The sequence below is a fragment of the Tigriopus californicus genome, chromosome 8 (genome assembly GCF_007210705.1).
Source record: "Tigriopus californicus strain San Diego chromosome 8, Tcal_SD_v2.1, whole genome shotgun sequence".
Classification (NCBI taxonomy): domain Eukaryota; kingdom Metazoa; phylum Arthropoda; class Copepoda; order Harpacticoida; family Harpacticidae; genus Tigriopus; species Tigriopus californicus.
In genome coordinates this window covers 15,231,317-15,245,459 of record NC_081447.1, presented here as the reverse complement: position 1 = coordinate 15,245,459, position 14,143 = coordinate 15,231,317, and the positions used below count along the sequence as shown (strand labels likewise).

Sequence of the window (14,143 nt, the reverse complement as noted above, 5' to 3'; positions counted from 1 at the left end):
GTTTTGTTTGGGCCTTGGTTGTAGTGTAATCTCAGCCTTTGAGAGAAAGTAAAGAAAGGCCTCCTTCTCTGCGGGAGTTGTTCCACTCTCGCTCTTGATTCGACTCGCGAAGTGCCTCCATGAGGAAGCTCTCTCGCTCTGGAATCCACATGGTCGTTCTCTCCGCTCAACTGTTGTACTGGCCCTTCAAGGTTTCAAGGCTTGAAAGCCTCAAGGCCAGAGCAATAGGATATCTAGGAGAAATGAATAGATGGATGGAAAGAGGGAGACAGAGGGGGAGAGGAAGCACAAGAAGTGGACCCACCGAATAACAGACCTTTCTAAATATGATCTAACCGACTCCATGGGCAATTGACGGGAAATGGCAAAATATTGGTCTCTACATCAAGTTGACAACATCAATTGGAACGACCATCGTCATGATGACGTGTTGCGAAAAGGTAAGGAGGGCTGGACAATGTTCTGTATTTATCTTTGGAGGTTATTAAACTTGGACACTGTTTTGGCTTTCCAGAGGCCCATCGTCAAGATGTTGTTCCTCTACTTGTTGTTTCTCAGTCCTCTGGATAAGTTCCAATTTAGCTTCCACAACCAAGCCACTCCCAAGACGTGCTCCAGGTCCCAATCAGCTATTGTCCGGCAGTTGATCCAAAAGGTGATCGATCTATCATATAAGAATTGCACGTGGCCGTTGAATTGGATCGATGTAATCGGCTGGTTGTTATGATTGTTGCAGCTATGGCGTCCCATCTTCAAACGGTTTGCCCAAAAGATGCCTGCTCAGTGTCCACTCCATTTTGGGCGAGACCACTTTGGACCCCAAGAGTTGGCAAAGAACGAGTTCCGCGCGGATCTGTGGATGTGCAAAATCTGCGGAAAGCCCTTCCAGTCCCACTCTCATTTGGACCTTCATTTGGCCAAATTCCACGGCGATTCCGTGTTCCAGGTTGGATGACGCGTTGTTTATGTTCCAGTCAGTGGAGCATGCATAAGTAGTAAGTAATGTGTCATGTTTCCAGGCTGACGAATCAGTGTGCTTGGGCGACTTTTGTGATATCTTTCGCTGCCATGGCTACCTTCCGGCCAATCTAAGTGCCCTCGAGGACTCGACTTATCTAGAGGAAATCACGGATCTCGAACAATACGATGCCATTTATCCAGACCTGAAAGTTCCAAAGCCTGACATCGGGATGACTGAACTCATTCCGGGTAAGAACTCAGGCAGCGAATTGGGAATTCATGCCTCTTCCCTATCAGACCTTTTGTCACTCACTTGATTGTGTTTGCTTTCAGGGCCGCCAGAAACGCTTTTGAAATTGTTAAAGTTGCAAGAAAAAGAGAAACGAAGCAAAGAAGCTACCAAGGATGAAGAAGACATTGGCTTCTTTGGCAGCTCTTTCTTCCAACAGGGATTCTCGTCGTCCATTTTTGACTCACAAACTAGGCAGAGAAAACAGGGTGCGAGTCAAGAAGCGATCTCCAAGGATTTGACACCGAACAAGATTCGACGGAAAGATACCATTCAGCGTAGTTCGAGAGCCCAAAATGTGTTCAAAAACATCTTTATGGATGAGGAAGAGTCCAGTGCCAGTTCAAAGGACGGCAATGGCTCCCAGGAACAAGTTGACCGTCTTGAAGAGGAGACACTCTTAGAAATTTGGAAAATCCCTGATGATCCAGATGAAGCTCATTGTGATGACACGGAGATGACTCACCTGAAAGAAAAGTGTGAGTCCTTGCTTTGGACCTGTACCTCTCCACTCACTTTGGCTTTGGAGGACGAAAAATTCCAAGAATTCCAGGGTACGGTAATACGACAATACTCTCTTTTATACTGACAAGTTTGGGGTCAAAATTTCGTCCAATTTCAGGCAAACTTCATCGCAAGACGTGTTTTTATCTGAGCTGTGATCAGTATTGGAACTTCTTGGATATCAATGGTCGATCCAGATACCCTCAGTTTCTTGGCCATCGACTCACGTTCCGTTTGATGATCCTGCTTTCGATCTGTATGTCGGTTATTCTAGGAGCAGCCTTCTATTTGGTGTGGTTTTGCTTCTAGAACCATCCTTGACCCTCTTTTCTTCACTGGTTCAAAGCCTTGAAGGACGACAGAAGCATCCTCATCCCCAGAGGTCAACCAACCCAAAAAGTCATACTAGCTATATATATACATGTTACTCAATAAGTTTTATCAGCCTTAGAAATAGACGAAACATACATGGACTTTGCCCTGCCAACGGACTACGGACAGAACATCGTTTGAATCAAAGCATTTCCTTTGGTCAGCCTTTGCCTGTCTCCTTGGGCGTCTTCTTCCAATTCATTGGTCGCCAAGGATTGGACTCTTGGGCCAATTCCTCGCATTCCTCCGCCGTTTCTGGCAACTTTCTGCCGGACATCTCCGGCCACACCCAGACCAAGAAAGCGGCTCCCACCAAATTGGCCCCTCCATAAGCCACCAAAGGCCAGTTGGATCCAAACCTATCCAGGAGGGCCAAAACAGGCGCCAAAATGGCACCGATTCTGGCGCAAGATGAGTTCACGCCCAATCCCGTGCTCCTCAAAGCCGTGGGATAAAGCTCCTTGGAGTAAGTGTAACCCACTTGAAGAGCGCAAAACGTGCACACAGTGGCCGACACACAGAGAGCTATTATGACCCATTGGACCGTCTGTTTTGGAATTGCCGCAGCTCCCAATGCCAGACAACTGCTGATGACCAAAGCCACGAACATCACCGATTTCCGGCCAAATCGGATCTCTAGTTGTGGGGTGACGAATAAGGCTGGGATGGTCAAGAATGCGGGGAAGACAAACACCCAATAGATACTCCAATCCAATGCTGGAGTGTTGTAGATCAGACCGTAGTAGCTGATGTTGTAGCAAATCCAAACAACATTCATGGCCAGAAAGTTGCGTCGGACCCCCGGGAAGGTCACCAAGGTAGATATCTGCGGATGGGCTTGTTTCTGGGCCTGGATGTGCTCCATTTGGCACAAGAGAGCCTCCCATTGCTTGGTTTCACACCCATTCGTATTATTGGCAAGCGTTCCATTGATCTAATAAAATAGAAACGCTCTCACAAACAATCCCTCATATGGAAGGGTAAATTGAGCAATGAATGAAACCTTGGCAATGCGTTGAAGGATCTGAGATGCCTCGTCAGTGCGACCCCGTACTATCAACCATCGGGGACTCTCCGGGATGAACCACCACCCAAGGATGTAGACCCCGGTGACTAAGGCCATACCAAGTTCCAGTAGCTTCATGTCAGGGATGAAATAGACCAGGAGACCGAGGATGATGTGGCCCAATTGAGCGGCCACTCCACCCACAATAGAGGGTACTAAAGAGGCCCATTTTCCGGACACGATCTCAGTTCGATAAACATTGGCTGATAGATTCATGGCCATTACCGCCGCTCCCGCAGAAAAACGAAACGCGATCCAGAAGTACATATTCGGCGAAAAGTAGCCTAATAGACATATCAATAAAGCGTGTGAGGATGTAGAGTCACTAAGATGAACATGACATGATGACAAAGACCTGCCAATCCCGACAGCCCCAAGATGTGCATTGAGATGAGATAGACCTTGATACGACCAAATCGATCCGCGACAAATCCTGACATGGAAGCACCTACTAGTGTGCCCGCAAAGAACAACGATTGTGCCAATTTGGGAACAAATGACAACTCGCAAACCAGATCAAATCGTTCCACAATCGTATTCTGAAAGCACAATGACTTTCATCTTACGAGAAAAAAATGATGCGTTTTTGCGAGCTTTTACCTGGAAGTATACACTGTCATGGAGGACGGTTCCACATTCGGCAAGAGAGCAGTGGTCTAGCATCGTTGTTCGATTGTCATGATTATTCATCTGGGAACATTGAAAGCTCTGAGAGTAAGTAAAGAACTTGTTGACCAAAACTTGTTGAATGAATATCATTGACGAAATAGCTTGAGGAAGACATTGAAGACACTGCCATCGACCAAAGTCCCCAATAATGTCACGCACTGGATCAAGGACCATTTTTAAGGTATCTTAACGGTTCAACGCCTAACAAAGTAACCGACAATCTCTTTGTATGTATAAGAAGAGAGAGAGAGAGAGAGAGAGAGAGAGAGAGAGAGAGAGAGGGGGAGGAGGATACGTCAGTCAGTGGACATCCGCAGTACTTTGTCTCTCTTCAGTCCATTCCGTTTGATGGGTTGATCAGGGACACTTTGTCGACAGACCTCAGGATTGCATCACATCTTGCTTGACAACTAATTGTCCTGAATCAAATGTTGATGTCTCTTAAAGCGGAATTTGAGGCTGTCCCTTGTGGTCTTGCTTTTACTTGGCATCTTTGGCCCCATTGTCCACGAGCATGAAGACACATTGAATGAATGTAAAGTATGTTACTGCATGTAAAGTGGTTCATAATTAGACCTAGAAAAATAAGTTAAAAACCTAAAACCTAGTTTTTTTTTCCTTTTTCGGCCAAATTTTGGACATATTACCTAAAACGTCGTTTTTTGAGGTAAAAAAATTCCTTTTTGGTACCTTCTTGGCATTTTCCATGCTCACCTAAAAAAAAAAACAGAAAACAATCTTGAAATATGCCTATAGATATGACCAACCCTTTTGATGAGATTGAAAAATGGTCAATTCACACCAAATCCAAAACCAACTTAATTGACCAACAATCTCGCGACACATAACTTCTTTTTTATTTTACAATGCATACATCTTTTTTTTGGTTTGGTTTTTCACGGGCTTTTCTAACCGCTAAAGGGAATGTAATCCCCAGTACTATTAAAATGAAAAGTTATAATTCGTCTATTTCTTACCTTTCAATCTTTATATGACATTTGGTCTACCAAAGAATTTGAGTTGGCAGACCGAGCTAATCCTTGAATGTAGGGTTGATCTGGAATGCTATCTAAAAATTTGTCCAAGTCTGACATGAAAGATGCTACCGGATCAACAAGGTCTGCGTATCTTTTTTTATTGCTGTGATTTTCTTTCTCAACAAATGATAACGGTTTTGACAAACTTTATAAAAAAAGAATACCGTTTTAAACAAATTTAACTGTTTTTTTCACCTTTGTATGACTGATTTTGCTACCATTTTGCTACCTTTTATGTCAATATTTTTCACCTTTCAATTAGCTTCTTTTGCTGACTTTTTAAAATCTTTTTTTCCGAGGTCTGTTCATAACCTACAGTGTGGCCTCATTATTTTGATGTTGAATCAATACCGTACAAGGACCGTGTTACGATCTTTTTTTTTAATTTCACTACGAAAAGACTACAAATCCGAAGTAAAAGCAGGAATAATGAGAGGATGGTTTCATTGCATCCTTTATCGTCCCTCGTTGACTTGATACGGTATGAAGTATAAAGTTAGGTGCCAAGAAGATTCTCAATTGGTTAAGACATCTTTTTCGTGTTGGGAAGGAATCAGTGGAGATCGAGGGATCTCCTAAATACATATAATGATGTCAGGTAGGGTGTCCCACAAGGCTCCATATTTTTTCCTCTCCTTCTAACGTTGATTGCACCGCATCAAAATCTCAATACTACTGCCAGTATCTCTTGTTATGCTGATGATACAAAATTACCCTGTGATAGGAATGGTCAAGCAAACACCAGTAGTCTGGTAGAGATCCTAGGTCCTAAATCAGATCTACTCTTGAGTTGTTGAGAGTAATATGGCCTTGAACAAGATGGAATTCCCCTCTATGACCTCTGGGTCAACTTCATTAAACTCTCCACTCGTATATGACGAGGGTTTGATTCTCCTAGGGAATGAGAAAGTAAAGAGGAGGAGAGTAAATAACTTGAGGGCAAAACTTTTCAAACGTGCGGTTGGATATATAGGACGTTTAAGTCCAGATAGTATCGTAATGCTGAGTCATAATCGAAGCACTTTCATTTTCTGCACCAAGTCAAGTATTACTTATACCTTTTATGATGGCGTGAGCCCGGGACCGGAGACAAGTGCAACTTTGGCAAATGTACTCCTCGGTCTTCAATTCCCCCAAATTGACAACGTAGGCTTTGAGCCAGTTCAAATTTAGGTGGAAGGTATTGCTGGCTCCCTTCTCGAAGATGCTCAACACCAAAATGTCGAGCGGATCCTGCTCCTGAATTGCACGTCTGCTGGCTACAATTTATATATGAACCCGGTTCCTGGGGTAGGAGGCTTCGCAGGCTCGCACCTTCATAGTTGGTATCTGTTTAGATATTGGTCTTTCACCATTCCTGAATTGGGCATTCCAAGTGCTTGTTGTCGGAGAGCGTTGGTCAAATTATTCCACCCAGTCTTGCAGGGTCTTCGTAGCTTGGTCTTGGAACGCATTCGACAACTCTTTTAGTTGTGCCCAATACTTTCCCGGACCAGTCGAGTTCCCTTCACGTCTCTGATAGCCATATGATTGTTGAAGGTTGTAGCATGACCAACACTTCCCACTTCTGCTACTGCGACAACTAAGGGCTGATCTGGAGAAGATCTGACAACCTGGACCATTTGATCTCTTGTTCGGACATTTCCAACTTGACCAAGAAAGATGATAAACCAAAAATGTTTGTCTGCGTATATTTTCTTTAACAAAGAGCGTAAATCTCTTCATTCTGGCACGATGTCAAAGCAATTTAGAGCAATTTTTTCATCCGAATTCTTTGAGCATAGGTTTTTTTCCAAGGTGTTGTTGAGGCACGAACTTATCCGCTCGTTTATTCTTTTTGATTTCTCATGCGTTACAGCTTTTTCTAGTATTGAAAAATCCTTAAATGTGTTGACGGAACAACAGTTGGCTAATTGATTTTCAGGTTGATAGCATGCTGTAAAAAGTTCATTAAGCAAAGCACCATGTTTTATCCTCATATGCATATACACTACATTAGGAGGACAGACAGTCCTAAGACGGGCATAAAAAGTACGTCATGTTATGGCGCTGAAAGGGATGATCATTTTTCATTCCCGTAGTTGAACTTACATGTAAAGAATATAGAAAGCTAAACCTGTTGCAAATCAATCATGTATTCCTTAAACATGCTGCAAATCAGTTATGTACTCCTTAGAAGCCATTGTGTCAAGACCAACAAAACTCTCTCAGTCTGCTGAGCCATACGCGTGCCATCATTTTTGCATCAGTATGCACCCTTTCAAAGTGTGAAGTGGTTTGCCATTTTGTAGAGCTGCGGTCATTCTTTGTGCCAAACTGCGAACAACATGGTGAGATTGACCAATCTTCTTCACACAAAGTTGATGAGAATTTAACAAAACTTACCCTGATATAAGACAAAAATTCCACGGAAACAAGGTACCTTATCAATATTCTCATCTTTTCGATCAAATCTGCTCCATCGTACGTGTTCCTAAACGAGTGCAACTCTGGCTCAAAACTGATTTTTGCCTCATATTTCATGACCTATTGGGCGGAGACCTTATCTGAACCGCAAATGCTCCCTTTGTAACAAGTACAGCACACTTCGAAGATGCAATCGGTTATTGACAAGAGTGAAACGCTCTGTTGAGTTTTATTCGTCGTGGATCCGAGACAATGGCCAATCCTTTAGACAAGAAAGACCTTCCCGAGGTTCATTCACCTCATCCAAATGGGGTTTATCCCGCATTCAAACATCTCAAAGAGGACACCAATGGTGCCACAATTCAGGCTCAAGATCGGGTGGATCCCCTAACCGAGGTCATTGGAGAATACGGGCCTTGGCAACTCAAATGGCATTTTCTCCTTGGTGTGACGACCATTTTTCATGGGTGGCAAATGATGTCCAACAAGTTTCTTACCTATAAGAGTGATTACTGGTGCGCACCCCCAGAGACAATGCTTAATGGGTCCTTGATTTATCCCAAGGAGCAATGGATCAACATTTCCACTCCCTTGGATTTCGACGGGAGACTAGACTTCTGTCACGTGTTCGATGTGGATTATGACAGTTTTCATCAAGACCGTCCAGAAGAAAGTAGTCCAATTCGACCGTGCCACCATTGGCATTATGACCACTCCCTTTTTCAGGTAAAACGTTGCTTTAGAAATAGAAATGAAAAAGAAGAGTCAACGTTTCATCTATCCCTTTTCTTGGGCTTCCAATAGGACACAATCATCCAACGGTGGGATTTGGTGTGTCAACGTCAGCATTTGCCCCGGATGATCCAAATGGGATTTTTTGCGGGTAACTTTGTGGGTGTGAGCTTGAGTGGACCCGTGGCGGATTATTTCGGTCGGAAGATCGCCTACATGTCTTTTGTGACGATGTGGATCTTGGCCAGTGTCTCCAGCTATTTCACGACTAACTTGTATGCCTGGGCGGCGTGTCGTTTTGTCATCGGTGGCTGCAGTCTGGCTTATGTTAATGTAGCTTCGGTGCTTGCGGTGGAATTGACCAATGGCAAATGGAGGTCCATCACTGGACACATCTTTGGGGAGTTGATGTGGAATCTTGGAATCATTTCTTTGGGCGGACTCGTATATGTTTGCAGGTAAAAAAGGGAAGAACACAGTCTATTTTTCCGAACTTTTGAGGACATGGTAATCGCCCAAGAAAACTTGATCTCCAGCTGTATAAAAAATCTTTTTGTATCTTGCCCTCATTCTTTTCAAGAGGCGAAAAATTGAAAATGGTTTCACTTCAGATTGTGTCAAATTTTAAGTCATGCCAAATGAAAAGCTTGAGTGGTAACAAATAGTCAAATTGTCACCTTTCATTCTAAAAGTACCGGGCATTATCTTGCATTCCCTATGTAGGTGTTAGTAAGCTCAAAAGAAGAAAGGAATGAGAGGCATCTTTTATCGTTTACCAATTCCAGCCTTCCATCTATTCTTTTAGAGACATGCATACTCTAGAGTTGATCATGGGATCGTGCTTGATTCCGGCTCTATTGTTGTGGTATTTCCTCCCAGAGTCGCCTCGATGGCTTCTCTCTCAAGGCAAGTTTGATGAGGCCAAATTGGTCATGGGATCGGCTTGCATCGCCAATCGGAAACCCATCAGACCCATTGAAGAAATCCTCGCTGTCAATCAAAGAAACTACGAAGAGGCCGTGATGGCCAGTGGCGATAAATCCAAGCAAAGCTCATTCCTCGACTTGTTCCGATATCCCGGCATACGACGGAACACAATCCTGGTCGGCTTCGCTTGGTTGAGTTTCAGCATGGGTTACTTCGGTCTTTTCTATAACACACCCACTTTTGGCATGAATGTGTTCCTGGTCTTCATTTTCCCGGCCTTAGTCATGATTCCAGCCTCGATCATCCAACCCTGCATTGAGAACAAAATCGGCCGAAAAACATCCTTGACCGTGTCTTTGCTGACAGCGGGCGTCATGCTTCTGGTCACCGCCGCTTTACCTCAAGACTCCACAGCCATCGTCATTTGTGCTTGGATCGGAACGATCGCGTGCTCATTCTCCTTTGGGGTGGGCTACACAGTCACCCGAGAGCTGTTCCCAACGGTCCTGCGAACTACGGCCATGAGTTTCTCGTCGGCCATGGCGAGAGTCGGGTCGTTCGTGTCGCCCTTCATCGCCATGTTGGACGATCATGGGTCTGAAGTTCCCTTACTCGTGTATGGGGGAATTGTGTTTGTGGCTGGATGCCTGAGCCTTTGGATCTGGCCGGAGACCAGGAAGATTCGATTGCCGGAGTCGTTGGAGGATTGTGAGCGAGTGGCATCCTCACCCAATTCGTGGTTCAAGCTCTGTCTATCCCAGCCGAAAGACCCACTGAGTCATTCGACTGAACTTAAATGATCACCTACTTCTAGATGGAAACGCCGTGCCCAAAGGGACCGTAAGCAATCGTTTGTTTGACAGAATGCAGCGTAGGAATAAAGTTTTGATGCCTCTTTATTGTCATGGTTGTCTAATATCATTTTTCAGCAGCGGAGTAAGGTCATCACAGTTGTCACTCTCTCCCTAGCGTCTTCGGGTGGATCAAGTTTCATTTTTTCGCACTGCACACATTCAATCCGGTTGTCCGGCTGTTGGTTATTTAATACTGTATCTTTCCACTCATAAGCACGCAATTACGCTCAAGACTGACATAATCAGCGAGAACACTATCGAGTCGTTGTTCCCTGTCAATCGGGATCCAGAACTCGAATCCACCTGGTACAGAGGTTGGAGCTTGTTCCGTTGTGGCACCAAATTCTCTCGTTCCACGGTGGCCTTGCCAATGCCAATGATGGCGGGTCCTTCGAAAGACCGGAGTGTGGTGGTGGTCCATCGTGTGGGCCGGGGTGTGGTGGAGGTACTGGGTCCGTTTCGTGACAAGATCACAGCCTCCCAATTCCAATCGGGTTGCGGGTATTGGGGCCTACTTGAGGCCAACGAGGCCATGAGCACCATGGCCAAGAACACTAGGCCCGGAGTCGGATTGTGCAACATGTTCTTGGAGCCTGCAAAAGACAATGAAGGAAGCTGAAATGCATCATTGGGAGGAGGATGCGTGGGCGATATTTGTATGGTGCGTGTAGGCTACTTTGGGGAGGACCATTCTAAAGCGATATACGGGGATAGTATCGACGCAAAGGTGAGCTTAGCCTTGGATCATGACGTCAACTTCTGAATCAGTCCCATTCGTTGTTGGAGCGAGTCGTGACCCTCAAAATGCAGTGCTCTTTTGCTCTTTTTGTCGTGGGATGAGTTGAAAGATGTTGCCCGTTGACTGTCGGTTGTTTGCGTGAGTCAATTTGACTCCCAACTGAAACGACTCCCAACCAAGTCAGATGACTGGGTGTATGTGTGCCTAATGTAGGTGGGCGACAAACCAGACTCAACTGGCCTTTCGTGCAACCCTTCAAATATTCCGCCTGAAAATTACCACCGAGTATATGAAACCCACAAGGTTCATCAGTACTATGCCATGGAATCAAGTCTGATAGACAAACCTCTTCGACGGTCACTTCACTTGGTTAAGGGCACACATGCATCTTGTTTCTTTCTTACCTGGGTGCCAAATAGGACCTGAGGGTCCAGAGCAGTCGAGACAGCAATGTGGCCTTTCACGTTTATTTTGATTCTGATTCTGAACTGTCAATTGAACTTGCATTCATTTGGCTGATACTGTATCACTTCAATCTGCGCAGCCTCTTCACTTGAGTTGGTTGAGATGGTTGAGGTGGTTTTCAGATTTCGGAAGCGCTCGGGCTTGACGGAATGTCTGCTAGATATGTAGTTAAAGGCATGGGGAATCGGCCAGTGCGCCTCCCAGAGCCCAGATGCGAGCATCAACCCGCTCCGCTCAGTTTCCTACCCACCGTACCTTCCATGCCTACCAATGAATTACTCAGATCCCTCAGAGGAGTCGAACGAAGAAGGTTTCTAGAAGGTCATTTGCACCTTCAACGATGTGAGGATGCCAGAGGAGAAGCGTTTTACTATTCAACCACCTGGGGCATTCATGCCAGGAAGTGCCTCTGTCGCTTCCAGACACAGAGGGGAAGTGGGTATCACATCTGTGGTTGAGTCTAACTCCAACAATGAGGCAATCGGGAGTGTGATCCAGCCCTCTCTCCCTCTCATCGAGGCTTCTCCTCGCGGACTCGAGTGGTGCCCAGCTCGCATTGTGCGTGGTGTAAAAGGCTCGACATCATCCAGATTCGAGACTGATCGCTCTTCTCGTCGCCCACACTAGACATGTAACAATAGGGTTTGAATACAAAACATTGAAACTTTGTTCCCGACACCAAATGTGTACGTATGGCAGTGTGTTCGAGAGCGAACTGATCAATTTTCAGCACGCTCGGCCTGATTATGTTAAAAAGTCCCCTGTTGTACCTGTTTTTTTGTTCATCCAATTAACATACGAGTTCTCAAAGTTTCGTCCGGCCATTTTCGTTCTTGATCGAGGGTGTTGAGTGCATTCGAGAAACGTTAGTGCTACAATCAAATTCGAAGCTCTTTCCTAAACCATATTCTGTTCCTTTGGCACTGTCGGTAAGACTGGCACTACTTCCAATCCACCGTTCTGTGTCTCAGTACCTATTGCACGAGGGTGGTGAATCAACCTGGTCGAATTTCCTTCCATCCAGGGGTATATGCCTGCAGACAAGACAGAATAGACATTGCTACAGAGCTACTTCTGTTGAAAGACAGAGAGCGAAACCGTGAGGTGTTCACAAACCAACAACCAATCGACAGCTGAATCGAGGAACAGATGCCGCCGTTAGCTTGGTCCGAAACTATGGCAAATTCGGGATCGGGTATAGTCTTGACGTTGATCGCTTAAGAGCTCAAGATGACGACGGGGGACGATGTGGAGCTGGACCAATCGGACTTTAGCTCGAATGTCCGATGGGCCAAGTCGTGGCAATCCATCTTCTTCGCCCTCTATTGCTTTGTGATGCTCATCAGCTTGATTTTGTTCTTGTGCCTGCTCCGATCCGTGGCGAGGAATAACAAGAAGGAAATCCCCACCTACTTCTTCCTCATATTCATCTTTTTCCTCTCCTTGGTGGAGGACGCCCTCATCATCCATCAGTTCATCTTGGTCAACGTGAAGACCCGCCACACCACTACGTTGTGCCAGTTCTTCACCTATGTCGTCTATGGGAACAAGATTGTTTTGGCCTTGACCGTCACGTCCATGGTCATTTACACCTGGGTTCATGTGGAGTTCAAGCGATCCGTGATCGAGCAGACCATGCGGAAGTACTTTCCCGTGCTCATCATAGGGCTCTTCGTGGTAGAATTGCTTTTGGCGATTGAGCCCACCTTGAATGTGCGAGGATCTGCGGCCGAGCAATATTGCTATCACGTGGACAAGCGGTTTTCCACACGACGACGGACAGGCTGGTTGTATTTGGTGCTCTACCCGTACTTCGTTCCGTTGGTGGTGTGCCTCTTCCCGTGTATTAAGTTGGGCCTCAAATTGAGGGATAAAGCCGTCCTGAGCATTTTCGTGCCCCACGTTAAAGTCACCTTGGTAACCGTGATTGGTTACTTCTTCTTCCACGTGCTCTATTATCTCCTCATGTTGGCCCGAGAGATTGAGGCCTCGGTGTTGGACCTAAACTATTGGCGTCAATTATTAGGTAAATCATTGCTCTTAATGCTCTTTTACTTTTATATACGTACATGTACGAGTACGTAGATGCCAGCTCTGCGGGGCTCAGAGGCTTTGGGAAAGTGCGAAGACTTAGGCCCATATCAGCATGAATGATTATTTTCCGAAGGGACCTAGCTTACTTGTCATCATCCTACCTTTCAGGTAGATCGCACCAAGGAATTCAAAGCGTAGAAAATCCACACTGGATCGCAAGAATGGAGTAGTTTATAAAGTTTTGAACCAGCTTCATTAGAGTGATTTTTTTATCATGATCATGAAGCCGTTAAAGCTATACGTATATTCTAAGGGTAAATTGTAGATCTACAGTAAAGTTGCTCTTACTTCTCAACGGCCTCATATTTCCCTGCGTTTCGGCAATGTTTGTGACTTTGTGATGGCAAGTATTCAATAGCACTTAGAGTTTACTGTTCTGTAGATTGAGAAATAGTATGTATAATGATTGAAAAATTATCAAGAGCGTTGCCTCACTTACCATGAAAGAAAATTGCAAATTCAAATGGAGTTTGCTTCATCTATAAGATTTATTCAAATATCAATTACCAAAAGACGACATGGTCTGTCAATTCTGTTGTCTTTCATACAATCGCATCGGATGAAAACTAGGACAGGTTTTCTCTGTTGTCTCTCGGCTTGTATTCTCAATTCACTCTCTCATTGTAATTGTGTCTGTCTGCAAGGGATTTAAAAGATAAAATAGGTATAGAAGGTAAATAAGTGAGCTTTTTAAGGTTTCTAATTTTAATGAAATCCTCAAGATTGTATCAATATCAATAAGTTGAAATATCGTCATTTCTGACAAACCCTAACCGGGCATTGGTTTAACTTGAAAGATCACCACAAAGTAAGGGAAAATGTTGGAGCCATAGCGAATTCAACCCTCATTGCCAACGAGAGTGATACGGCAAGTCATTTCATAAGTTTAGGAGTCTTGTGAAACGAGTAATAGGCATGATAAAGACAATCAGAGAACTCTTTATCCGTTCACTTTGGGCTTGGGAAACAGGAGAGAAGAGGTGGTGATGGTGATGGTGGTGGTGATGGTGGTGGTGATGGTGGTGGTGG

General features: G+C 44.9%; 5 protein-coding genes across 7 annotated transcripts in view; 3 read left to right on the top strand and 2 right to left on the bottom strand.

The window, feature by feature from the left end:
• The first annotated feature begins 226 nt into the window (after positions 1-226).
• LOC131885121 (uncharacterized) lies at positions 227-2,226 on the top strand. The gene is made up of 6 exons (XM_059233062.1): positions 227-440; positions 515-655; positions 737-946; positions 1,020-1,209; positions 1,294-1,803; positions 1,872-2,226. Exons 1-6 carry the CDS (start codon positions 420-422, stop codon positions 2,060-2,062), a joined length of 1,263 nt encoding a protein of 420 aa, XP_059089045.1. The 5' UTR covers positions 227-419; the 3' UTR covers positions 2,063-2,226.
• On the bottom strand, positions 2,170-4,137 carry LOC131885119 (solute carrier family 22 member 6-A-like). The gene is made up of 4 exons (XM_059233059.1): positions 3,792-4,137; positions 3,547-3,730; positions 3,129-3,475; positions 2,170-3,059 (listed from the first exon to the last, which is right to left on the bottom strand). The coding sequence occupies exons 1-4, from the start codon at positions 4,032-4,034 to the stop codon at positions 2,286-2,288; spliced, it is 1,548 nt and encodes a 515-aa protein (XP_059089042.1). The 5' UTR covers positions 4,035-4,137; the 3' UTR covers positions 2,170-2,285.
• Positions 4,138-7,407: 3,270 nt separating this feature from the next.
• Positions 7,408-9,861, top strand: LOC131885118 (organic cation transporter protein-like). The gene is made up of 3 exons (XM_059233058.1): positions 7,408-8,029; positions 8,108-8,493; positions 8,841-9,861. Exons 1-3 carry the CDS (start codon positions 7,556-7,558, stop codon positions 9,760-9,762), a joined length of 1,782 nt encoding a protein of 593 aa, XP_059089041.1. The 5' UTR covers positions 7,408-7,555; the 3' UTR covers positions 9,763-9,861.
• A 30-nt stretch (positions 9,862-9,891) lies between these two features.
• LOC131885122 (uncharacterized) lies at positions 9,892-11,926 on the bottom strand. Of its 3 annotated transcripts, none has more exons than XR_009373795.1 (2): positions 10,493-10,945; positions 9,892-10,409 (listed from the first exon to the last, which is right to left on the bottom strand). XR_009373795.1 is itself a non-coding variant. In XM_059233064.1 (2 exons), exons 1-2 carry the CDS (start codon positions 11,843-11,845, stop codon positions 10,024-10,026), a joined length of 441 nt encoding a protein of 146 aa, XP_059089047.1. In that variant the 5' UTR covers positions 11,846-11,926; the 3' UTR covers positions 9,892-10,023. The 3 variants fall into 3 exon arrangements, 2 of the variants coding, with proteins under 2 accessions (XP_059089047.1, XP_059089046.1); XM_059233064.1 differs by lacking the exon at positions 10,493-10,945 and adding an exon at positions 11,791-11,926; XM_059233063.1 differs by lacking the exon at positions 10,493-10,945 and adding an exon at positions 10,960-11,269.
• Positions 11,927-12,238: 312 nt separating this feature from the next.
• The window catches only part of LOC131885120 (uncharacterized), a 2,773-nt gene continuing 868 nt past the window's right edge, over positions 12,239-14,143 (top strand). The window contains exon 1 of the mRNA XM_059233061.1: positions 12,239-13,046. Coding sequence (XP_059089044.1) covers positions 12,251-13,046 — 796 coding nt within the window. The 5' untranslated portion in view covers positions 12,239-12,250. The remainder of the gene's footprint in view (positions 13,047-14,143) is intronic.

What these genes read in the sequence shown, in the direction of transcription:
- LOC131885119 (XM_059233059.1), bottom strand. Translation starts at nt 4,034, where the DNA reads ATGGTCCTTGATCCAGTGCGTGACATTATTGGGGACTTTGGTCGATGG. An exon ending in GGGGCTGTCGGGATTGGCAG is followed by an intron (nt 3,476 to 3,546) that starts GTCTTTGTCATC and finishes TATGTCTATTAG; the next exon opens with GCTACTTTTCGCCGAATATG. An exon ending in TCCTTCAACGCATTGCCAAG is followed by an intron (nt 3,060 to 3,128) that starts GTTTCATTCATT and finishes CTATTTTATTAG; the next exon opens with ATCAATGGAACGCTTGCCAA.
- LOC131885122 (XM_059233063.1), bottom strand. Translation starts at nt 11,062, where the DNA reads ATGCAAGTTCAATTGACAGTTCAGAATCAGAATCAAAATAAACGTGAA. An exon ending in AGGTCCTATTTGGCACCCAG is followed by an intron (nt 10,410 to 10,959) that starts GTAAGAAAGAAA and finishes TGTCTTTTGCAG; the next exon opens with GCTCCAAGAACATGTTGCAC.
- LOC131885121 (XM_059233062.1), top strand. Translation starts at nt 420, where the DNA reads ATGATGACGTGTTGCGAAAAG. An exon ending in GATGACTGAACTCATTCCGG is followed by an intron (nt 1,210 to 1,293) that starts GTAAGAACTCAG and finishes GTTTGCTTTCAG; the next exon opens with GGCCGCCAGAAACGCTTTTG. An exon ending in AAAATTCCAAGAATTCCAGG is followed by an intron (nt 1,804 to 1,871) that starts GTACGGTAATAC and finishes GTCCAATTTCAG; the next exon opens with GCAAACTTCATCGCAAGACG.
- LOC131885118 (XM_059233058.1), top strand. Translation starts at nt 7,556, where the DNA reads ATGGCCAATCCTTTAGACAAGAAAGACCTTCCCGAGGTTCATTCACCT. An exon ending in ATGACCACTCCCTTTTTCAG is followed by an intron (nt 8,030 to 8,107) that starts GTAAAACGTTGC and finishes GGCTTCCAATAG; the next exon opens with GACACAATCATCCAACGGTG. An exon ending in GGACTCGTATATGTTTGCAG is followed by an intron (nt 8,494 to 8,840) that starts GTAAAAAAGGGA and finishes CTATTCTTTTAG; the next exon opens with AGACATGCATACTCTAGAGT.